The sequence below is a fragment of the Siphateles boraxobius genome, unplaced genomic scaffold (genome assembly GCF_051911475.1).
Source record: "Siphateles boraxobius isolate OS27281-9 unplaced genomic scaffold, OSU_SipBor_1 7, whole genome shotgun sequence".
NCBI lineage: Eukaryota > Metazoa > Chordata > Actinopteri > Cypriniformes > Leuciscidae > Siphateles > Siphateles boraxobius.
The window spans coordinates 10,610,347-10,634,403 of NW_027509197.1; the positions used below are offsets into that span (position 1 = coordinate 10,610,347).

The window sequence follows — 24,057 nt, forward strand, 5'->3', positions numbered from 1 at the left end:
TCCGATAGCTTTTAGAAACGATGACATTTATTCACCTGTCTGATGTTTGATATTTCATTTAAAGAAGTGTTACAGTTTGGAAATGTCCTTAGACCCAGATCTTAAATCTTGTTGTTCTGGGGCAAATGTCTGATGTTTAAACTGTCATTCGGAATGTTAATGAAGTTAGGATTACTTATCGAACATATAATACTTATACTTAGTATACTTATAATTAGGAATAGTGCTTAAATTGATTAAAGCAATCAGATAAATTACATGATATGCTAATTGGTAAAATTGATCAAAGTCAATTAGATACATCAGAAACACATTGTAAAGGCTGTAGTCAGCCCTGCAATTTTTTTCTTTGGTGCAGGCTAACTTTCTTCTTATTAGTGGCTTAATTAAAGAAAGAGTACTCATTAAAATATTAATAATCTGTTATAGCCCTCTAGTCAATAATTTTATCCCTTAAAACTCATCTTTGATGAGCTTTGCTTGATAAAAAATCTTCATGCCTTAAAATAGCTTGATTGTTACTCTACAACCTTGGCTCATTTAGTATACGCGGTTCTATGAATATGCAAATTAGCCCTGTCTCCACTCACTCACACCAGCTCAGAGGCTCACTCGTTGACGATCACACGTTGACGTGATTGGTTACAAGGTAGTTCGTGACGCCAGAAACATCAGCGATTTCCAACCACGTTTTTGAGACTGTCTTTGGTTCACTGCAGTTTTAAGGTGAAAATGGCAATGGTGCTGATTGACTTATGAATTTGCACATGGTTTGTTTTAAACCATATTACAAACAACACAGAAATATAAACAAAATGAAAATCTGGATTTTCACCACAGGGGGACTTTAATTATTTCTGTTCCATCAAAAAAAAAAAAGGTCATTCAATTTCATTCTTCCTTTCACATAACCTTACAGCTGCTCTCAGATTAATCTGTAAATCAGTTTGAGGGCTGATCGTGCTTAATGACTGCGTCTAAGTCAGACATCAATTTCTGTCAATTTATCTGTTCTGTTTTCCTTAGGCTTTAAATGTCCCAGTCTCAACTGGGTACTTAATGCAGTCCCCTCACTCTCTATAAACCTCTCCGATCACCTATTTTCCTGTTCTCTTTGTTTCTTGCTCTTTGTCTCATGTATCTTTTCTTTGCCCTTCCTATCCTGTTCTCACTGTCATGTCTCACTCTATTCCTCACAGGCAGTGGCACCTCTCAGGGAGAAGATACGGGAACTGGAGCTTAGGTATGTTTTTCATCTGCACCCAAAAAACGTACACTATGCTATAGCTTCAAGTCTCACCGTGATTGGTATTACACCGTGGTCTTTTACGCATTATAAAACACATTGAGATTTCAGTACATTTCCTTTTTTTATACCTGCTATTTTGTAGAATGGATCCACTCTTCATAGATATAGTGTGCAGTTGAATAGCTTAGAAATGACATGAGCACATTTCACAGCCTGTAATTACAAAGGAAAAAAATACACCTAAAGTAAGTGTCATAAAAACAGCCAGTCTGGAGAAGTGTAAGCAGGGTTGAATAGAGGAAGAGACAGGAAGCTGGAGCACAATGTGCGTCAAGCTTTGATTGGTATGTCAGGATGGGGTTAAAATTGCACCATGATATTTTGTCAGTCCTCAGTGATGATGTGTGAGGTCTTCGGAGTGAGTGGCTGTCTTTGTCTCTTCACTTTGCCGCATCTCAGCCAGACCTAAAGGAAATTACTTGATGCTGTTTGTTTGGCCCCGGGCCCCGACTAAACCCGGCACTAACATAATATCAGAGTATATTACCTGTGTTAGGAGATTCATCAAACAGGCATACGTGTCATGGCAGCAGTGTGAAATGAATCTACATTTCAAATTAGCTTGGCCAAAGTAACAAAAACAGTAATTGGATAGACATTTGTTAAAGGGTTCCACCAGCATTATCTCCATGTGCTGTGGTCCATTTTTTTTCATTCTGGCATCGCTCAACAAAAATATCAATTCACAGCTTCCTTTTATTTTATTTTAATTTTATGCATTTTTGAGTTTATTTCTGATAATCTAAGCCACTTAAAAATCAAGGTTCAATAAGTTTTTGTTTTTTTTGTCAGTGATAAAGAACCATTTTTGGTTCCCCAAAGAATCTAACGTTTCTTAAAATAACTATATTGTATAGCAACAGCAGCACAAGCTGCATACATGAAATCAGGTTTTTCATGAAACCAGATCTTAAGAAAAATACTTATTTTGTACATGCATTGGTAAAGGTTTTTCTATGAGGCTTCACTGTGAGTGAATACAAAACAAAACAAGAGAGAAAAGCCCTGATCAGAGTTATCTCTATGGGACTGTGTCCTCTTTGGGACCAGTGAGACAATTGAAATAATTGTGATGATGCTATCAGTGAATTTAGGGGACTAGGGAGAGTATCTACAATATCTCTATGTCTGAGCTGAGGAACTCATGAGATGAGATGAGACGAGATGAGAGAATCACAAACACAGAATCATCCCCCTAGATTCTTGAGTTATTGAGTTTCTGTGCTCAGATACTGACACATTCAATACTGACAAGTGCATTTGTACTGGAATGTGTTGATAGAGTAGCAAGAAGAATGGAATGTTTAAATGTGGATAATTTTCATCAGCTTAGATTTTTTTTCATGCTTTTGTGTGTGACTGAATAGTGTGGTGCTTTTGACATATAGAAGACAAATACTAAATCCTCTTGAATCTTGCTCATTTAAGGTTTTCTTTTATTCTACAGTTTTATCCAGAAGTACCCACCTGTTAAATTCTTATCCGAGAAGGACAGAAAGAGGATTTTGGTGAGGAGTTTTTTTTTTCTTTCTTTCTTTCTCCAGTCTTCTTCGGTGTACAGAACTGCTTCTTCAATAATGCACGTCTGTCTGTCTGTAACATATATATATATATATATATATATATATATATATATATATATATGGCATACAGGTGGTCATCATAGTTCATTGACATTACGTTGTTCATTTTCCACTTTTTTCCTCCAATTGAAATGTTATTAAATAAAATCTCCTTGCGTTTATAAGGTTACAGTGTCAGATTGAAGCATAACCTATTTGGCAGCTGTGAAATAACTAGAGTTGTTTCAGAGGGAGCTTTTCAACAGGCTGTGTTGCACACAGATAATTGAGAGTGGAAGTATGTAGTTGTGTTGAGGAAACGAGAAACGGGGAGTAGAGACACTGCTCAAGTTCCTCTGATTACTCCCTGTGCTGATTTAGCCCCATGTTGTTATTTAACCCCATCTGATTGCAACTTATTAAAATGTTTCTCAAACTTAAGTAAATAAAAAGTAATGTATGACTCTATATACGTCAATAATTTTGGCTTATGAAATGATATACAGTCTTTCCTCTGGTAGATCACCGGTGGGGCAGGATTTGTGGGCTCCCACTTAACTGATAAGCTGATGATGGATGGTCATGAGGTCACTGTTGTGGATAATTTCTTCACTGGCCGCAAGCGCAATGTAGAGCACTGGATCGGCCATGAGAACTTTGAGCTGATCAACCATGATGTTGTGGAGCCTCTCTATATTGAAGGTGAGCACCACCAATTGCCTTTAAAGGGATAGTTCACCCAAAAATGAAAATTCTGTCAGTATTTACTCACCCTCATGTTGTTCCAACCTCGTAACACCTTCGTTCATCTTCGGAACACGAATTAAGATATTTTTGATGAAATCTGAGAGCTGGATCACTCCTCCATAGGCTTCTTAAGGGATTGAAACTTGCCAGCCCCAAAAAGTTATTAAAGATATCATTAAAATAGTCCAAGTGACTACAGTGGCTCAATCTTAAGTTTATCAAGCGACGAGAATACTTTTTGTGCGCAAAAAAAACTAAAATAACGACTTTATTTCAACTATTCATTTCCTTCTCTGTAGGCCTCTAGTCAGTCAACTTAGTGTGATAGCGTAGAGCTACGTCACACGTAGGCTCACTGTTGGCCGACGCTGGTCATGTCTGTGATGCGTGTGACGTACAACAACAGAAGAACTGCGCTATATCAATAGTGAACTGACTCGAGGCCCACAGAGAAGGAAATGAATAGTTGAAATAAAGTCGTTATTTATTTATTTTTTGCGCACAAAGTATTCTCGTCGTTTGATAAACTTAAGATTGAGCCACTGTAGTCACTTGGACTATTTTAACTATATCTTTAATAACTTTTAGGGGCCTGCAAGTTCAATCCCTCAAGAAGCCTATGGAGAAGTAATGCAGCCCTCAGATTTAATCAAAAATATCTTAATTCGTGTTCCGAAGATGAACGAAGGTCTTACGGGGTTGGAACAACATGAGGGTGAGTAAATACTGACAGAATTTTAATTTTTGGGTGAACTATCCCTTTAATGCTTGATTCATCACTGATAATCAATTATAGACTAAGGGTTTTTCTACACTGGGCCTGTTTTTTGCCGTCCGAGTCTGAGCGGGAATGTTCCTGGTGTCCCCCACAGCGTTGGTCTAGTTTCACACTCAACCTGATTCTGTCGTACCCTGGTGCTTATGTGTTCATTTTACATCATCACAAAAGTGCACAGCACATGATAGAAAATGGAACGTGGGTTAATTTGGTGCTATTATGCACAGTAAACGACACTTGGGTTTACTGTGTGTCGCATAAGGCAGCTTTCTGCTGCTTGCAAACAACCCAATGAATTCATAACGATTTATTAAATTAGTGTTCTCATTATAATGTTATCTAATATGACAATCCCAGTTATAGTTATTATTAGTCGTGCATTGCTGTTTGAGCTGCATGCGCTGAATGAACATCGGTAAACTGATGCTCTTTCCTAGCGGGTTATTTAACTCAGCGAAACGCATCCTATGTGAGATTAGTCTGATATATACAAAATATTACATATTATATCTGTATATCGCAAATACACAAGTGAACTTGAACTAAGTTATGTGCTATTCAGAATGTGTAACTCTTGTTGTGAATGCGCTCTTCCTGGAGCAACTCGCTTCCTGGAGCAACATGGCAACTAAACCCAAAAGAATTCACAAGGTTTTATTACAATATTGTTCCCTTTATAATGTTATGTAATATGACAGTCCCAATCATAATTATTATTAGTTGTGCATTGCTGTTTGAGCTGCATGCACTGAAGCTGAAGATGATCACCGGCGTGCTTTTATACAGCATTAATTCTTAACCAAATGCATCATATATGAGATAAATCGGATATATATAGGCCTACACAAAATAAACGTAATATTACAACTTACATTTGCACAAAACAAAAGGCTGTGAATGCACATGCAAACTTGAAGTTGTAGGCTCATGAAGGTGTAACTTTAGCCTTTGAAAATAAAATGGTCCCAAACATAACATAACTCTGCGTGCTCTCATTTTTCCTCGGGTCTGCTTTAGCCGTTTTGTGGCATGCGCATGACCTTGCATAATCGATGATCAAAGTTTTCTAGATTAAATTATTATCAACAATTAATCATTAGCATCCCTGGTAAACACACATTAAGCAATGCGTTCGGAGAACATTATAGCATTGCCTTGTGTTAGATCATGCCAACATCCTTCCAACTACAAATGTAAAATGTTAAATCAAATCTCCACACTATGAATATTGGATCCAATCTCTTTACCAGACCCCGTCAGAAGATATCCGTTATGTCTGGTATCCAAAACCAGCCAGCAGGGTTTTGTCTGATATCAAAAACCAGGTAACAGCAAATATTTTCTGATACCAAATCAGTAAACGAAACTCTTAACTGTATTAACTAAAAGTCTACTATGAGCCTGAGGGAATTACAGAGGAAACCAGACAAGAGGAATTAAATAATTGAATGATAATTGATGAAAATCACAAATATTTTTATATAAAAAAACACAGATGTATGGTTTGTTCTCTTGCACTACACAAACCCTGGTTGCTATTAAGAATCCTTAGATATTTCACTTGTGAACATACAAAATTTTTAGGAAATATTAGTGAGTAAGAAAATGAAATGTGACAGATAATAGAAGGCAAACTTGTCAATGTTTATTTTCATTACTCCGTGGTGAAAGGTTAAAAATAATAATAATAGAAACTACTTGTCACTTAATGACTGTCTGTGAAATCCACTTGCTGATTACAGGGTATTTCTGTGAAGGATGAGAGTGTTCCAATAAAAATGGACTGTCAAAGAAAGGAAATTATTTAGATTTAATGTGAAAGCTCAAGAGTTGGGGACTGACAAAAACGACTAGCATTAAAGGGATTCTGCTTTCATAAATTCAGTCCGGTTTGAGGACAGTCATTGTCAGTGATTAGACTCGACAATGGATCCTTGAATAAAGTGATGTAGAGCTTAGAGGACCTTAAGGTCATTCTCTTTGCCCCTATTTGTCAGGCAGCATCACACCTGCTACCACTTCTGCTAATCAAACCAGGAGAAGCTGGAGGACGGCTAGTTAAAAACAATGACCGCTATCTTTGTAATGTAAAATCTCAGCAGTGTGCTTCAACCCCTGATGAGTACAGGCTTGACACATTCAACTGTGTAATTTAACGGTTTTCTTGTGTGAATGTGGTTAATGTCAGTCAAATTGTTTGAATTCTGCGGTAAATGTACAACAGCTATTCACAAACACAATGGCTTTCCATCTTTTTTTCGTATCGCAGTGGTGCACACATGTCATTCTACACCAAAATGCTATTATTACTCAGTGACGTCAGCAGTGTTTGTCTAGATTAGAGTGGATATTCACAATTTTTGATATTCACATTATAGGCCTACAATGAAACCGCATGAACGTAACTGCATCAGTTCGTTCAGAACTTTATGATTTGCCCAACTCTTTGACAACAAACATTTTATACCAAATCGTGTACATGCTCAAACCATTAATCTTACAGCATTGTTAACACAATCAACACACAACTTTTTTCTGGCAGTGTTACAACTTCTGTAGCCGACACAATGGTGTCCTGTACACACATGACCTCTAAACGTAAAAAAATAACATTAACCCCCGGTTTCACAGACAAGGCTTAAGCCTAGCCTTGGATTAAAATGCATGTTTTAGCTGTTTTAACCGAAATCAACTTTCACTGACATATCTTGAAATAAGTCATTGCCATTGTTCTGTCTCAAGATGCAAACAAGTAATGTTTTTTTCTAAGGCGTTTATAAAAGCTACCTAAGTATCCTATCTGAACTAGAGCCTAATCCTGGCTTAATTTAAGACCCATCTGTGAAACCAGGCCTAAAGGTTATATATGCTAAACCACTTTTTTTCTTTTTCTTTTTTTTTCTGGCATATTTTTACTTCTGGTTGGCAGTCTTTGGCTAGCCTGGTCCCACCAGACTCTTGTACATTTCATTTCATTTGTACATAGAGTCTGGCACCGCTCCATTGGCAAGCGTTAACTTCCTTGTAGGCGGGTACTCTATTGAAGTCTAAAACTATTGGATCTGCCCAGAGTCACTCTGGATCTGCCATAACCAATCGCTAACGTTTGGTCCCGACGTATGCCCTGCGTTCGCCTTAGCCAATTAATTCACCGCTAACGGAGCGAGCTGAAAAACGGAGCTCTGTTCGCTGATTGGCCCGGTAAAAAATTGATCAAAACCAAAGACCACAGCACAATCCCAGACGTAGTACTGAAGGAATAGGAAATAGAGCGGAAGTACGTTGGAGGGCAGAGCCAGGCTAGTCTTTGGCAACCCATATAATCGTTATGTTAACAAATGGTCAAGTTTTGCAAACTAAACCCCTAGTTTAGTTTTTGTTACTGTGGTGCCATTCTACACAAATTAAAATTTCTCACAGATATGTTGACATTTAAACTAAGAAACTGAACTTGTTTTTCTTCTTTTATTAAGTGTTTTTTTTAAGAGTTAGATATGATATTTGTACTGAGATTTTAATTGTAATATGTTATCAAGGAATTTGTGCTTCACAGGAAATGCTAAATAGATGTCACACTGGATTGTGTTTAATAAAGCCAGTCAAATTACTGTGACGTACTGAGGTCAATTAGCAGATAGTCTGTCAACAGGCACTTTCAGTCTCTGACAGCATGCCAATGGACTGGCTCATACTTGTCTGGCAGCTTCCATGAGCAGGATTTTTGCAGCCTGTCAAAATTTGGTTTACAAGTAACCAGGCTGCTACAATAGCTGCATTTCCACTGCCGGGCCAAAAGCGAGCGTGCTTGTGTTGTGCATGCCAGGGCCATTTGCATTACCACTGTCACTTCTGGGGCTTCCTCGGGGCCAACGGCCAGACCTTTTTAGCCCGCTGAATACCTTGGTCCAAAGCGGGCCAACTGGGTCTTAAGGAGTGGTCATTAATGTGGCGTATGGAGAGGGTCAACACCACTGCTCATTTCCCATGTTTTCAAATCAGGCTACCAGCTAACTTCAACATTACATCAAGACATTTAAAACAATTTTAAGCTCAAAACTCACTTTTTTTAAGGCACCAGCGAGTGTCTGAAATTACTTATGAATTTGATCTAATGGGAATTCTGATCACCGTATGAGGCAGAAATATATTAATATACAATACTAAAGGCGACTTATGCTAACCATTGCGATAATAATTAGCAGTGGCGGGGTGGCCAAGCAGGGGCCAGCAACCTGTCTAGGTGGGGTGGCACAGAAATGTTCATTAATCAAACATAAAAAATATTGTTTGACTATAAAGTACTGGATGGTTTTAGTGCCTTCAACCCAACTGAACATATTTGTACTTAATTGTAATTGAAGTACTGGTGCAATAGATCAAGTGCCGTCTGTTTTCAATTACAAATGAACAGGACTCCCATTTATTTCTGCATTAAATTACAGATAAAAATGACATTTAATTAGTGCCTTATATTGTGAGCTCACATAGCAGTATACATTTGAGGCGATGTTCATAAATGTGACGTATATATAACAATACTTGCATTTTTTTTAAGTTTTGAGGCTAATTTAATCATCTCCAGTTTTAATCATGTTGTATTTACACAACTGTTCAGGGATTTGGTATGTCTACTGTTCGGTGGGGGATGCTGAGTCTTCTTCGGCACTTTTGTTTTGTTTTTTCACGCTCTTGTTTGATTTGTGCCTGACACTGAGGCAAAGTTTGCGTGCGACCCTGAAAAGTCTCCCTGTGTTGTGGTTGTATAGAGACGGCTCTATGTCTACATAAACTCAATTCTGGTCAAGATAAAAAAAAGAAACAGCAGTCGTGAGCGGGGTGGCCAAATCTCTGGCTCCTTTCCTGACAGAGTGCCTGATCAGTGGTTAAATATCTGAATTATCTGATATCTAGATATCTGATCTAATTTTAAACAAAAAAAAAATGTTGTTTAATCTCAAACTAATTGTTGTAGTTCACTTTCAAACTTCAACAAAGCTAAAGAGGCTAATGTTTAACTAAATGTTTATTGTCTCATTAAATGTAATGTACAGGATTATCGCCTATTATTAATGATTACTTTAATGGCTTTGTAATTCTAAAGTAAACATAATAAAGTATGTTAATACATTAAGATGGTACTACACGCATGTTATCATAGGCCAGGCTAAAAATGGGAACACTCAATGTTATAAAGTTTGTAAACACATCTCTCCATTTACCAATGAGTCCTTGGCCTGAAACAGTTTGAAGACTCCTGGGGTTGACCTTAAAGGACTCTTGCACCATTCCTCCATGCCAACTAAACCATAGGACAAGTGTCCCTCTACTCTTTGATTTTTCATTCCTTTTGAGCCTCAGTCAGCTTCTCTTTTGACTCATCTCCTTCCTCAGCCCTCTAAAACTGATCCCTTCCTATCGCTACATTTAAGTTTGGGGAGGTTGAATGAGAACTTATCTGTTTATATGTTCTGCATCCATTATATTGACTTGCCTATGCCTGGTCTGTTTGACATCAGATTGCATATAGTAGACAGAACATTGACTAATGGTAATGAGAATGACCTTTCTGCCATGTCTGTGTGTGTGCCAAAGGATGATGCATCCAGTTTGAGTTGCAGTAAGCCTTCATATTTGTGGCATTGGTCCAATGGCTGAGTACTCATAAGTTTCTCTTGGAAAGTACATTTAAAAAATGTGGTTCCTAATTATAGATTCAAAGACTGATTAAGTATTTAGCCATAAAACCCTATTTAAATAATAATTTGCATTAACAAGACAGCTCATTTGTTTGGGCATAAGAACGGGCAGATGGTTACCATCTATTAGGGCTGTGGTTTTGGATTAGCTTTAGGCCATATTCAGTATCTGTAATCATTGTACAGTTGGATGATGTTTATATTGGTGTAAATGGAAGTGTGTGTTTGATTTTTATCTGTTCAATCTGTCCTCTGGCAAGAGGATTGGTTCTAAATGGAAAATCGCTCTATAAACAGTTCCCCTCTCACTTTTCAACTTCGTTTTTTAACCCCTCTTTTTCAGTTGACCAGATATATCATTTGGCCTCGCCTGCATCGCCACCCAACTACATGTACAACCCTATCAAGACACTGAAAACGAATACTATTGGTACTCTCAACATGCTAGGTGAGTATTACCCAAAAATAAAAATTCTGTCATCAGTAAACAAAACACCCTCATGTCATTCCACACACAGAAGACTTTTGTTCATCTTCAAAACACAAGATATTTTAATAAAATCGGAGAGATTTATGTCCCTCCACTGATAGTCCATTCCACCAAAATTAATGCACTTTAAAATGTCCATGATTTATATCATACGTAATCCATATGAAATAGAGGTGCTTAATTCAATTCTGACGAAAATATTGAATTCAGGGTTTTATTCACATATAAACGTGGATTAATGTACATGCATAGAGCATATCAAATATCAGCCGTACTTTCTAGATGCTCAAGAAATGCTTGTGTGACTTGGGATAACAAACCTCATCGGTTCTTGAAAGTCAAGCAAGCACATTTGAGCTTCCGTTTTCAGTATTTTATGTTCTATGTTTATGTGTGTTGATTAATGTTAAGATGTAAATAAATCTGTTCTTCATATAAAGTGATTGTGCCTCTTTGATTTAAACTTCTCAATTTATATGTGTAGCAAAGTTCAGGGAAGAAGGAGGCGAGAACCGGCGAACATTCAAATACTTCATTAAAATAAAACAAACACAAACCAAAAAGAACCGCCAGCAGGACGACTGCTGGCTACCAAAATAAACATAATAGGAACCGCCAGCAGCCCCTCGCGGATGACTGCTGGATACCCAAAATAAAAACCAAACACAAACAAAACACAGGCCTGTTCCTCTCTCGATCATTCACGTCGTCGCTCCTCCTTTATGCTTCTGCTCCTCCGTGAGAGAAGCGAGACCGGTGTGCCTCACAGGTGTTGCTCATTAACACTCGCACCACTGGCCTCGCGCCGTTCTCTCACGTCGCTCTGCCTCGTCCTGTTCGCCACAATATGTACTACTTTTACAAAGTTATTGTGAACTTTTGAAACGTTGGTGGAATGACATTAGTGGTTTCTGGTTCAAGACCAGCAGGTTTTAGGGGATAGTGCAAAGCCATGTTTTGTGTGTGTGTGTCATGGAAAAGGGTATCTGCCATAAGTGACTGAATCAAGGGTCATTTTATCTCCATAGTTACAGCTGTTTGCAATTCCAATGCCTGCTGTCATAAGACATTCACAATTGGCATCCACCATCTGAAATGTGGGTGTTTCCATCTTCAAACAATTTTGGACCTTAAGACCTTTTATGGGTTGAGTATGGACAAGGACTTTTAAGAGGCTTAAGAGTTTCTTTAGCAGCCGAGAAAATGGACAAAACGTGAAGAGGGAGAAGAAATGTTGCACACAATGCATGTCACTGAGTTAATAAGACGCTACACATTAGATCGTGCAGGGACCATGTTTGTGATCAATCAGATCGATTCGATCTTATTAGAGACACGCTAACATCTCCGACACAGTCCGATTCAGACAGTGTAAATATGCTTTTCATTGGGGCGAATGAAGTCTGGTTTCACGTTAGTCACGCGCCGGTTTTACCGAACTTAGGCCCTGTCCACACGGAGACGCGTTTAGCTGTATACGTACACATTTTTTATCGGATTGGCGTTTCGTCCAGACGGATCCGGCATTTTGGGAGACTGAAACCGCTATTTTTTGAAACCGGGTCCCAGGGTGGATAAATCTGAGAACGACACCCTTGCGTCTTCGTGTGTACGGCCTATCCGTATATTTTGTGAAGCGATGATGTCATCACCCCACATGTCGACTAGTCAGACGCGCTAAATCAGTAGGCTAACAGCAACAACAACTGCTACTACTTGCTTGACTTCATGCTTCAGAAGCTACTGAGCCTCTTTTATTTCTTTATTTATTATTTAGGCCTACTTTAATGTATTTTTCTTTTATTTATTTATTTTACTTCTTTATTTATATTTCTTTCTTATTTTATGATGCTTTGTATTTTGTCATCTAAATGTTTTTTTGTTTTTTGTTTTAAAAAAATAATGAGAATTTAACACCTCAATTCATACATTAAGCTGTGAAAGAAGTGAAATTGTTGAATGTTATTTTTCTCTGGCTGATATCCTGATCGGGAGGGTCTTTGCTTTTTCCTTGCAGCCTTTTTCTGATTGATGTCTGGTTTGGTTGTTTCTGACTCACCCAATGGGAGTCACATATTGATTGATGAGGCAGACTCTATCTGGTTAGATACAATTTAACTGATTTGTTCATGTCTCTCTCTGTCCACAGGATTGGCCAAGCGAGTCGGAGCTCGCCTGCTTCTTGCCTCCACTTCGGAAGTGTATGGAGGTATGTGTACCTATGTCTCCATTCCAATGCTTACAGTGATGGGAAGGGGACATTATATAATACAGATATTATATAATAACATATTATTTATATCTCTCATAAACACACTTACACATCAATTGCTGTTCTCCTATTGTTTTTTTTTCATTAGATGTTTGATGTAGAAGTAGGCACATTGCAGAACATCGACCTAAAATATCAGACACTGACAGAACTAAATCTGTGTGAACCTGGTTGTAGGCATCAGAGACCTGTAGTCAAGTAGTTTTAGCACTTTAGGTATATGGCTTTAGTGAGTTGAGATCAAAGTCTAGAAGAGACAGGGATGAAGTGCTTCAGGCAGTTTGAGAGTGCATGAGTCTGGGATTTGAAAAGATTTTGGTAAATGTAGGATTCTATGGCTGTTTTATGTTATAATAAAGAACCCGATCCCAGTTGTGAAGCATGGTGATAGAAGTGATGTAGTGGAAGCTGCTTTGAGTTCATCTTGAATTGTCACAACACAAATTATTTGTCCTAAAAGGAATTGAAATATTATGGCAATGTCAATTAATTAGACAGTTCCCCTTAAGCAATAATTACACTGCTGAGAGGTTGTGGCGCCTGAAATGGCAAACCTGTTTACCAGATTACCTAACGTGACCCATTTCACACACTCCTTCTCTGTGTGATCCCACATCTCTTTGAAATTAGTATATTTACTTTTTTTTTGAACAACTGATAGGAAACTGCAATTGATCTTCAGCATTTTGATGGTTGAATGGGAATTAGGAATCTCTATCCAAGAGATAAATAAAGCTTACCAGTAATTAATGGGGCTAGGCATTGACACAAATGCCATGATTCGATTCAATTTTTGTTTCACAAGCTTTTGATTTAATTCCAATATCAGTTGGATCAGTTCATTTGCATATATACTGTATATCAGGTACAGTAACATTTTTCTCAAAGAAGTAAATCTCTTTTAACTAATGCTGTAAACTATTTAGGTCTCCTTGTCAGTTGGTAAATTACTATATTAAAGGTAAATTTTTAAATGTATTCAAATTTGTATACATTTTAATTGCACAAAAAAGGCAGTTTTTATAATAATTTATATATATATATATATATATATATATATATATATATATATATAACAATTGTTTTTTTCTCCAATTAGTATTTTTTTTTAAATAAATATTTAAGGCGAGACACTACAGGTGAATAGGGTCAAAATTTTAACTTACAGATATCACCATGAAACTTTACCAGTTGATTACTCGCATGAATTGGAGAAAAAAATGTATTGCAAGTTTTTTATAATCTTTTGTTAAAATATGCTAATCAGGCTATAGCTAATTAAATATGTGCTAATTTGCCTATATTTTGAAGTGACGTTTTATTGAAGATGAAAAAAACAAGGTTCAAAATTATTGTTGCATTTTGTTGATATATTCAATAAAAAGACATTTTCAGAGGGGATTATGAATATCTCCTTTTGTTACCCTGTAAATCAGAAAATACTGCCAATAGTCTTAAATTGATTTCCGCCCTATTTTTAGGCATAAAATGTCATATAAATCAGGCCAAAAATTAAATATCAACAAATCCCTCTGAACAAACCATCACAATATAGTTAGGAATAGGACTGTAAAGTTTGGTGTATGTTGGTGCTACAGAAGTGGAAAATCGTCACTAGGAGTGTGAGAAAAAAACTCATTTTGAGAAAACGGCCTTTAAAGATTTGTATGGCAAAATTCCACTAATTTCTATTGAAAGCCATGAATTACAGACAAAATATGCTTTAGGTTCAAGTAAAATCAATGTATCTCACTGTTTAACATCCAAAACTCATTATTGCTTCATCCATCACTGATCATAACATCCAAAACAACACTTCAACACATCAAAACAACAGATCAACAGTCCATCACACAGGTGAATATGTTTCTGCCTGAGGAACTCACAACCACTTTAGGATCCCACAATTACAGATTTGTTAAGTATTATATAGTAATTATATTATACAAAAACTGAAATGTGTTGTTTAATGTAATTGTTTTGTATATATAGCGTGTAAAGTATAGTATTATGTGATGCATGTATATAATGTCAGAGCGCGTCACATTCTGAACGAATCACGTTGTCAGAAATTGGCATCAGCCAGTGAGATGCGCATTTCGAGTTAAATTGCTGGTTTTACTTTCAAGATTGGTTGCTGATAAACAGTAAAATGACCATATTTGGATCAGATAGCGTTGTAAAGGAGAGAGAGAGCTTTCTAACGCTGTGTGATGACGGTGCAGACAGCGATCGCGGAATAGCAGGATGATTTAGAACGCCAACTTTTGATGGATTTATGTGAAATCTACACACGCAAACAGACAAAGTGTAGTAAAATAAAGATCTAAATGTGTATTTTGGACTTTTTTTCAGCACAAGTCTGAAAGAAGACTGTTATTGAAGACAAATAGCCCAAAATCTCAAAATTGAACAATGAAAAAAAAAACGATGTTTTTGCCTGTCATGTCTCGCCTTAAACAGTGCTGTTATAACTGTCAAATGACAGATCTGTCACGCAACATTAAAGAGTGCAAAAGTGGTATTTATTGTTTAAAACTTGTAATAAAACTGACAAAATGTGAAAGCTGAGACAGGTATCATATTAAACTATGATATGAGACAATTTATCACAGCACAAAGCTTGTGGTGATTATTTTATTGGCACGCTATAAATTAGTTAAGTTTTGTTCAGATCTGTTGTTTTGATCATCTGAAAAAATCATAGACTAATAGATTGATTCTTGGGATTTAAGAATCAATATTGGTTTATCAAAATGAGAATCATTTATTTTCAACCCAGCCGTAGTAATTGGTTATGTGCAGTTAATGTTTTGTTTGTTTGTCATGCTGTTTTTTTGTTTTGTTTTTTTTTTGTTGCTATCTTGCTAATGCCATTTATTACATGCAAGAAAATAAACCATCATCACTAGAAAGTGGCAATGCCATCAAATAATTTGTTGTGCTATTGATTGCCTTCAAACTGCTTAAGAGTTACTATTCATCTTGATGGCTGCTTTAAAGGATTGTTTGTTTGAATGTGCAAAAAAATTGATCCTGCTTTCACCCTAGCTATTGCTCAAACCTTCAAAAATCTGCTTTTTCATGAACCAAGAACACTGAATTGCATTGAAATCCAAGAACCACTCTTTTACTCTGAATGGCACAATTGGTTTGAGAACATAAACATACTTTATTAAGGGGGTTTATATAATTTGAATGTAAACAATTATAATATTAAATAACTTTACATGTACAGACTGATCATTAAAAATAATTTAAGTAAATGTAAAAGTAGTAAAAGTAAATGATCGACCAAAATTGGCAATATAATTTCTTAATCTATACAGCTTCATCAATAACTACTGCTGTAATGGCTCCGAAACTCAGTGTATTTTGACACATAACAATTACCTTTCAGTTTGATCTGGACAAATTTGTTTGCAGTTTTCCCAGTCTTATTTTAGATTATTGCAGTGCTTAGTTTTTTAATCTTTACAGTTGTGTCCAAGGATGTTCAGTACCAAGCTTGGTAATGGATCACAGCGCTTTTACCACTGGGTTTCCTCCAAAACTGCAGACTGACCAAATATTATTTTTCTGATTATTTGTATCTTTGCCCATCATGACATCTCTGTCTACTCTGTGTTAAGGGTGAGATGTGATCAATGATGTGATTAACTATGATAACTGTAACTGTAAAATTGTAATCATCATTTTAATTATTTGAAAATAGAAAATGATATCATTGGAATCACATTAAAAACCATTTTTTTCCAAGTTGACAAACAATTAAAGCATTGACTGCCAATTAGAATCTATCAGACGTTAAAGAGCTTTTAAAGTGGCAGATGACATAACTGCAGTACTCGCTTATAATAAACAAAATGTTATCATCCTTTAGTGTGGATGCTAATATAGTTACCGTAAGAACTATCTTTATAGTTGATATCTTTATATTGTTCTTGGTGTGAACGGGCCTTTAAAATTGTGCCCAGTTTATCCCCTCTGAAAGCAGAAAGTTGGATCGTCTACTTTTTGTTTTCAAGGTTTCGCAGTCAGTCAGAGTCACTCCGTAAAACAGCTGGATTATTGGAAATTCACTGTAACAATGTTCAAAGTATGGACTTGTGTGTTTTATTTTGATAATTCAAACTTCCACACAAAAGTCACACTCACACTCACAGCGCTCTCTCCAACTCCAACTCAGTCCAATTTAGTTCACAGGCAGCTCTCCTGAGCATTCCACATACACACAGAGTCCACAGCTTCTCTCTCCCATGCCAGGTGGCTTGTATCCACTCCTTTCACTCCAATTACTGCTACGAGACACAAGTGTATGGTACTTGACCCACTTACTTGCCTCCCTCCACCGGACCAAAGGACTTCCTTTTTAGTGAGATCAGTCAGCGGCCTGGTGAGGTCCGAATAATTAGGCACAAACCTTCTGTAATATCACCTCCTTTTTGGTTTTGGGTCTAGGACAGGTTGCAACTGCTGCCATCTTACTAATTTGGGAACACACCTGTCCTTGACCCAAGTGGAAACTCAGATACCAAACCTCCACACACCCAACCGCACACTTCTTCTGGTTGGCCGTTAGTCCGGCCTCTCTCAGCGCCCTCAGAACAGCACGCAGATGCCCCATATGACGCTGCCAGTCTTTATGCTAGCGGCATATGCGGACAGAGAATTCGATCCATGTTGCGGTGAAACGTGCCCGGTGCCCCAAACAACCCGAAAGGAAGTGTAATAAATTAGTGCAATCTGAACGACGTTGTGAAGACTGTTTTTTCTTTGGAAACACAGCATTCACCTTGCGATAGTCAACACAGAACCGAACCGGGCTGTCCGTTTTAGGCACTAAAACTATCGGGCTCGCCCAATCACTGTGCGACAACTCTATTACGACCATGTCCAGCATCGCCTCTAATTCCATCTGAACCACCTTTTTTTTGTGCTCATGTAACCGATACACCCAGCTGTGAATTATCACGCCTCGGCTCTGTCTCAATATGGTGCTGAATAAGATTTGTTCGACCGGGCAGGGGCGAGAACATGTCTGCAAATTCTGCTTGCACCCTGTCCACATCAGTGTGCTGCGAGGGCAAGGGGTGATCTCCACCTGGGGCCAGAGCGAGAGAATTTTGGTGCTCACTTCTGGCCCGAGATCCTCCTCTCCTGCTCACTGCCGTCCATTTTTTTTTAGAAGATTGAGGTGGTAGATCTGACGAGCCCCGCACCTCATAAGTCAGATCTCCCACTCACTGTGTGACCTCAAAAGGCTTGCCACTTAGCTAATAATTTAGAACTGAACGTAGGGAGCAATACAAGTACTTTCCCGGTGAAAATTCTCACAGTCTGGTTCCCCTGTTGTACAACGGGGTTTGTTTAGTCTAGGCCTGTAACAAATTCTCCATAGAGAGCCGCCCCAACGTGTGGAGTTTAGTTTTTTTAATGGTCCATGACATTGAATTTCGCTGAATTTCGTTTCTGCTATCCGAATCTCTTTCCTCCCAAGTTTCTCTCAGGACATCCAGTACCCCACGGGGCTGACATCCGTAAAGAAGCTCGAAGGGTGAAAACCCAGTGGAGCAGAGTTAATTTTGTTTACGAAAACTATGATGAAAATGTTCGTTGACGACCTTTCTTTCCCTGACTAAGACAAGATGATGAGAGACGACACCATGTCATTAAACAATAACTGTGACTATATCAACACATGCAATATCGTTGACGAAAAAAGACGAGACTGAAATGTGTTTAAAAAAAATAAACTTAACCAAAACCACTTGTTTTTGTCAAATAAAGGAGACGACAACACATTACAGGCTGTTTTTACGAGCATTCATGCTTACGGTTGCCAGATTTCAGTCATTTAAACCCCCATCAGAGCTTTTTTGTTAAAAGAACACGTTTTCCACCTGGTCTTTTCAATAGTATCTGGCTACAATCCGCACACGCTCTCTACACTGCTGAAGAAGCGCGGATGATCTGAAAACACAGACAAGAAAGCTGGAGTTCAGCGATTTTCATTTGAGATTCTCTACTTAGTGTCATTCATTCACGAGCCGCTTGCGCTGTTTGTGCGAATAAATCAGCGAACAAAATACAGGCTGATATCCAGCAGTGTTTTTAATGTTGATCATATTATACGAGCAAGAATGGAATGTTTCCCGAATATCCAAACAATTTCAAATGTGACATTGATTTTATACAACAGTTCAACAAACAAAAGGGTAACATTAAGTGATGTACTACATTTAAAACCGTATTGTCAGTAGGCTTATTGCTCGAAAAGCAATAAGCAAAATAAGCTCATTGCTTATTTTGCAACGATAGCCACAGCAGAACTGCAGCAACAGTGGTGATTCGTGAATGAATCTGTGGCTTTGAAGGAATCTTGAGATTCAATGACCCGTTCATAAATACAGCCACTTGCTTACAGCCACTCGTTACTGAATGGAATGAATGACTCACTCATAAAGACAGTGGCTTGCTGCCACCTACTGGTGATTTTAATCACTTCGTTTTTACCATCATTGCATATTTATTGAACATTGTTTTATTCAAAGCATTATTTATTTTATAAAGTTATTTATAAAGGTAAAAAATGAACTGGAAAAATTGATTAAAGGGGGCAAATATTATCCCTCAATGGAAAAGGTGTGACTACAGTCTAAGTGGAAGAGAGGGGGTACAGCACTCTAAAAAATAGCAGAACCACTGAACTAAGGAAACGGGATATGTAGAATTGCACAAGAGCTAATGCTGAAGAGTGCAATGTCAATACAGCCTGTTCCTTGATTCAAATTTCTCATAAGCTTAATTGAATTGGCCTATAGAGAAAAATTATAATTACATTTTTTGTCTAAAGACTACATATAAAATAGCTACCAAAATTAATGTCGGTAACTGCAGTGTAGGGTATGGACCAATCAGACACACACTAATTATTAATTATATACAAAGGTTTATGAAACTCCAAAACTAACAGCCCAAATGAACGAACACAAGGGCAGAAACAGTGTCTTGTTACAGGGCTGATAAGGAGATTTTACAACCTCCACAGGAATGTGGCCACGTGCACAAGAGAGAGACAATGGAAGACAGAAACCCTCTTTAAAACAGACTTTGCTGCATTAATCATGGACTAACTGATCTATAAATGAACATGCATAAAACTGTGAAAGAAACAGTGTAAATGGTTTACTGTCTCGTGTACTATTAGGTATATATTATGGTATGTATCCTGGTATACAACCAACTAACGATCAATGTAACCTCACCTGTATCATGCCTCCTACCTAATTAATCCTCATTTAATGACTCACACTTTGATGTACATCACCTTCTTCTAGAATGCAATGTGGATGTGTTATAGCTATCTGAACATTAATGAAGGTATAACCACGCTTGGGACAAAGACTCGTAAATTAACTAAAGCAACCTTCCCACTCGGACATTTCACCTTGCTTATTGGTCCAGTCAACCCTTAGGGGTTGGATCTTTCTCAGGCTTTATTAGAGATAGTCCACATGTGACCTCCCTCTCTTAGTTCTTTCATCCAGCCGCAACACTGTTTCTGGTGATACCGGGGATACCCTCCACGCGGGCCCCAGGGCCCAGCAGGCCTTGATCCAACCAGATATGGGCTCATGCAGGAGAGAGAAGACTCTCTCACAAAGAACCAAGGACAATCTCAGGAGTTTTGGAACGAAGACTCCAAACAACAACTCCAATCCCCCACTCTTCCTCTCTAGCTTGTAACTCTTTGTTACAAGCACAAAGCGCTGACTTGGTGTGCGGTGTGGAAGATTCTTCAGAAATACTACAGCTTAAAAATTTCTTTTAAAGCAACATATGATAGATAGGACAGAACAACTAAGGCTATCAATAAACTGCCATTCCGCAAAATTATTGTAATATGAAAGGCTCCAATTCAGAGCGGCAATTCAAATGATGTGTTTGAAGCAACATGGAGTCAAGGCGCGCAGTGCTTCGCATTGAAAAGTTCAAAGCCGAAAGGGAGGATATACATTTATTCATTTATTTGATCAATAGTTTGAGCCTTTTAACAGTTTTAAATTTCAGTTAATGTGCGTGTGAAGAACAATTATATCGCTCTCTACTCTCTACTCAGTGTTGTGATCTAACAGACACCCGGGAGAAAGTAACATGTGAAACTCCAGCAAGATAGAGTCCTTTTATGCAAAACCATAGACCAGGGGTCGGCAACCTAAGGCAAGCGGAGGGTTAATCGCTGGCACGCAAGCAAGCGCGAGAGGGGTGTATGTATTTCATTCAGATAAACTAGCATACCTCCCACCTATATACAGATCTACATATTGATGTAAGAATTCCTTGTAGTAACAGCTTGTTTTATTATGTTAGGAGTTATTAATATCAAGTGTGAGTATTAAACTGCACAAGTCAATGAAAGCGTGCAGCTCTAACAGACCACTGCGCATCAGCGCAAACAAGTTATCCAACTGACACCTTATGGCACAGTGATGAACTCGGAAACTTAAAAATGGCACTTTATGACAAATAGGTTGCCGACCCCTGCCATAGACCTTTATCTACAGATCTACAGTTTAATAATAATAGGAACATTGAATCATCTTGGAGAGAGATTCATCGTGTTGACTGTCGTAACCGAGCGTGACGCGCTGTTTGAGTGCCGAATGGAGAATGACTGACAGCCGTAGCGGAGGGAAGCACTTAGGTGAAGATGAATTTAACAACTTAAATCTGTACCTCACATTAAACTATATGGAATGGCTTCAGAAAACTTAGAATATAGTACACGAAAACATTATGGTGCTTTATAATGTTTTTGTGCCTTTTATGATGTATAACAATAACATGCGCACAATATCAGTTTTGGATGGTCTCGTCTGTCCGATACCCGATTCGGCAAAAGTTGGTAGTATCGGAGCAATACCGATACTGAGTATCTGATCGGCGCACCCCTAACAGCAATCTGATCTAAGAGGCTGTTTCACAGCAATCACCATGGGCATTAGTCTGACATAATCTCAGTAATTTTGATTGTAGTGTCTTTAAAAGCCACATCAGAGGGAAAGAGAAATAAGAGGTCTTCAGTTCTTTAGAAGTACTTGCAATTATCTAGCTTGAGAGCATGACGTAGCTCTCACTTTATTTGGTCAATTGATCATCAGCATTAAGTTTGAATGTTAGTCTGACCTAGATCAAATGTTTTAAACCTCTTTTTTTAAATTTGTGGATTGTTCTATGGCCAAACAAATGTTTATAAAAAAATTAAAATTGTTTGTAAAAGGTTTCTTAACCCAGAAATGTACATTTAAATATATTTTTCAGATGTATCACACTATGTATTATGCAACTTTTTTAATCTTTTTAGTTCTACTTCATTGGAATGGTATGCAAATCAGTGACTTTTGCTGCAGTTGCTATGTGAGCACAACATTTCTTTGTGGAATTAATAAAAAAAAAGGCTAAATGGGCGTTAAAAAATCACACTTGGGTTGTATAGGAAATTAATGGGAAATACAAAAAATATGAAAAAAGGAGCAATTTGGGTGGCCACAGCAGTGAAGAGGTGACACTCTAAAATATCAAGTGCAAAATGGACACATTGAGCCGGAAGACTCAAATAAGAGGTTGAAATCAGATCAGACTCAGATTGATTAAAGATAAAGAATTCCTTTTTAATTTTGTACATTTTATTGCATTTTGATGTTATGTGTAACAAAATGTCTTTCTCTGTGTTCAGGTTTGACTATAGTAAAATTAACGAAAAAACTGACACGTCAAATCCACATTTCAAACAAAAAAATATCTGGACCTCGACAAAAAGTAGTCTTTGGTAATGTCTAAATATATGTCCAATTCCACTAATAAAATCAAGTTTTATGTGTTAAAACAAATAAATAATTGATATAGAGCTATATAGGAAACTAGTGGTTACACCATGGCGTTACAGATGTTTTATATTTTTTTACTCCCACCACTCCCACCAGAAAAGTTTTTTACTTTTCTGCCTTCAAAATTTGGATTTTTAAGGCCTTGTCTGTATTTTAGCATACGGCTTTAATTGAAAATAATAATAAAAAATAGAAAGAAAACCCCATTATTTTCACTGGGAAAGATGGAAGATAATTATTGCATAAATATTAATTAGTGACCTGCACTTCATTTAAAATACAAAATAAAAAAAAATACTGAACAAATATATATTAAATTGTTTTTACCAAAAATAAAGTAAGTTACATTTCAGTTACAAGTGTGACTCCAAACTGAACAATACCAGAGGGTTAAACGTATATCCAGCACACTACTCAAGTTTGCATCATCACAAAACTATTTTTAATGAGCAACATTTTGGTCAAAATGTTTTTGTGATGATGCAAACTTGAAGTGTGAAGGATTTATATTTTTCTAGTTTATATTTCAATTTCATCACTTATTGTTCTCCCTCTTGTTTTACAATTTTAAATATTTGTGTTATATATTCCATCCATAGAGCGGTGTATCATATATCATATTTCTGTGTTTGTGTCATCTGCTAGACCCAGAGGTGCACCCCCAGAATGAGGAGTACTGGGGTCATGTGAACCCTATTGGTCCCCGGGCCTGTTATGATGAGGGAAAGCGTGTTGCTGAGACGATGTGCTATGCCTACATGAAACAGGTAGGAGTGAAATTGAGGGGGGGGAAAAATAATCAACAACCTTTTTCCATGACTAAGACAAGACAATGACGAAACGACACCAAGGTCATTAAACTATGTCTGTGACTATATGAGCATGCAAAGCATTTGATGGAAAAAAGACAAGGCTAAAATGTAGTTGAAAAAGAAAAACCTTAGCAAAAACTCTTTGTTTTTGTCGACAATATATTGAAGCTCTACGAGCTTTCTTTTCATGCTTCCAAATTTAAATTATAGAGTTTAAATTACCCAATCAGAGCATTTCTTTTACTTTTTCTGCCCAATGTTTTACTTAATCATTGCAATCTGTCATCCATGCGCACACAAGACATCAACAAACCAACTGGAGTTCAGTGATTCTCATTTGAGATATTCTGCTTAAATTAAAGTTTCATTCAGTCAGTCTGTGTTCCTTCACGAGCCGCAACTAAACCTGCGATCAAACCTTCTCAGCGATGAACTGTAATAAATCCAAACATGGAACTATGTTGTTTTCAACTGTGGTTGCTAAATAAATGCACTTACTCT

General features: G+C 37.4%; 1 protein-coding gene across 2 annotated transcripts in view; it reads left to right on the forward strand.

Moving 5' to 3' along the window:
• uxs1 (UDP-glucuronate decarboxylase 1) overlaps nucleotides 1–24,057 on the forward strand; it is a 90,962-nt gene that overhangs the window by 33,072 nt on the left and 33,833 nt on the right. For both annotated transcript variants that reach the window (XM_077215285.1, XM_077215286.1), the window contains 6 exons: nucleotides 1,200–1,243; nucleotides 2,757–2,817; nucleotides 3,393–3,573; nucleotides 10,436–10,540; nucleotides 12,732–12,791; nucleotides 23,390–23,511. In XM_077215285.1, coding sequence (XP_077071400.1) covers nucleotides 1,200–1,243; nucleotides 2,757–2,817; nucleotides 3,393–3,573; nucleotides 10,436–10,540; nucleotides 12,732–12,791; nucleotides 23,390–23,511 — 573 coding nt within the window. The remainder of the gene's footprint in view (nucleotides 1–1,199; nucleotides 1,244–2,756; nucleotides 2,818–3,392; nucleotides 3,574–10,435; nucleotides 10,541–12,731; nucleotides 12,792–23,389; nucleotides 23,512–24,057) is intronic.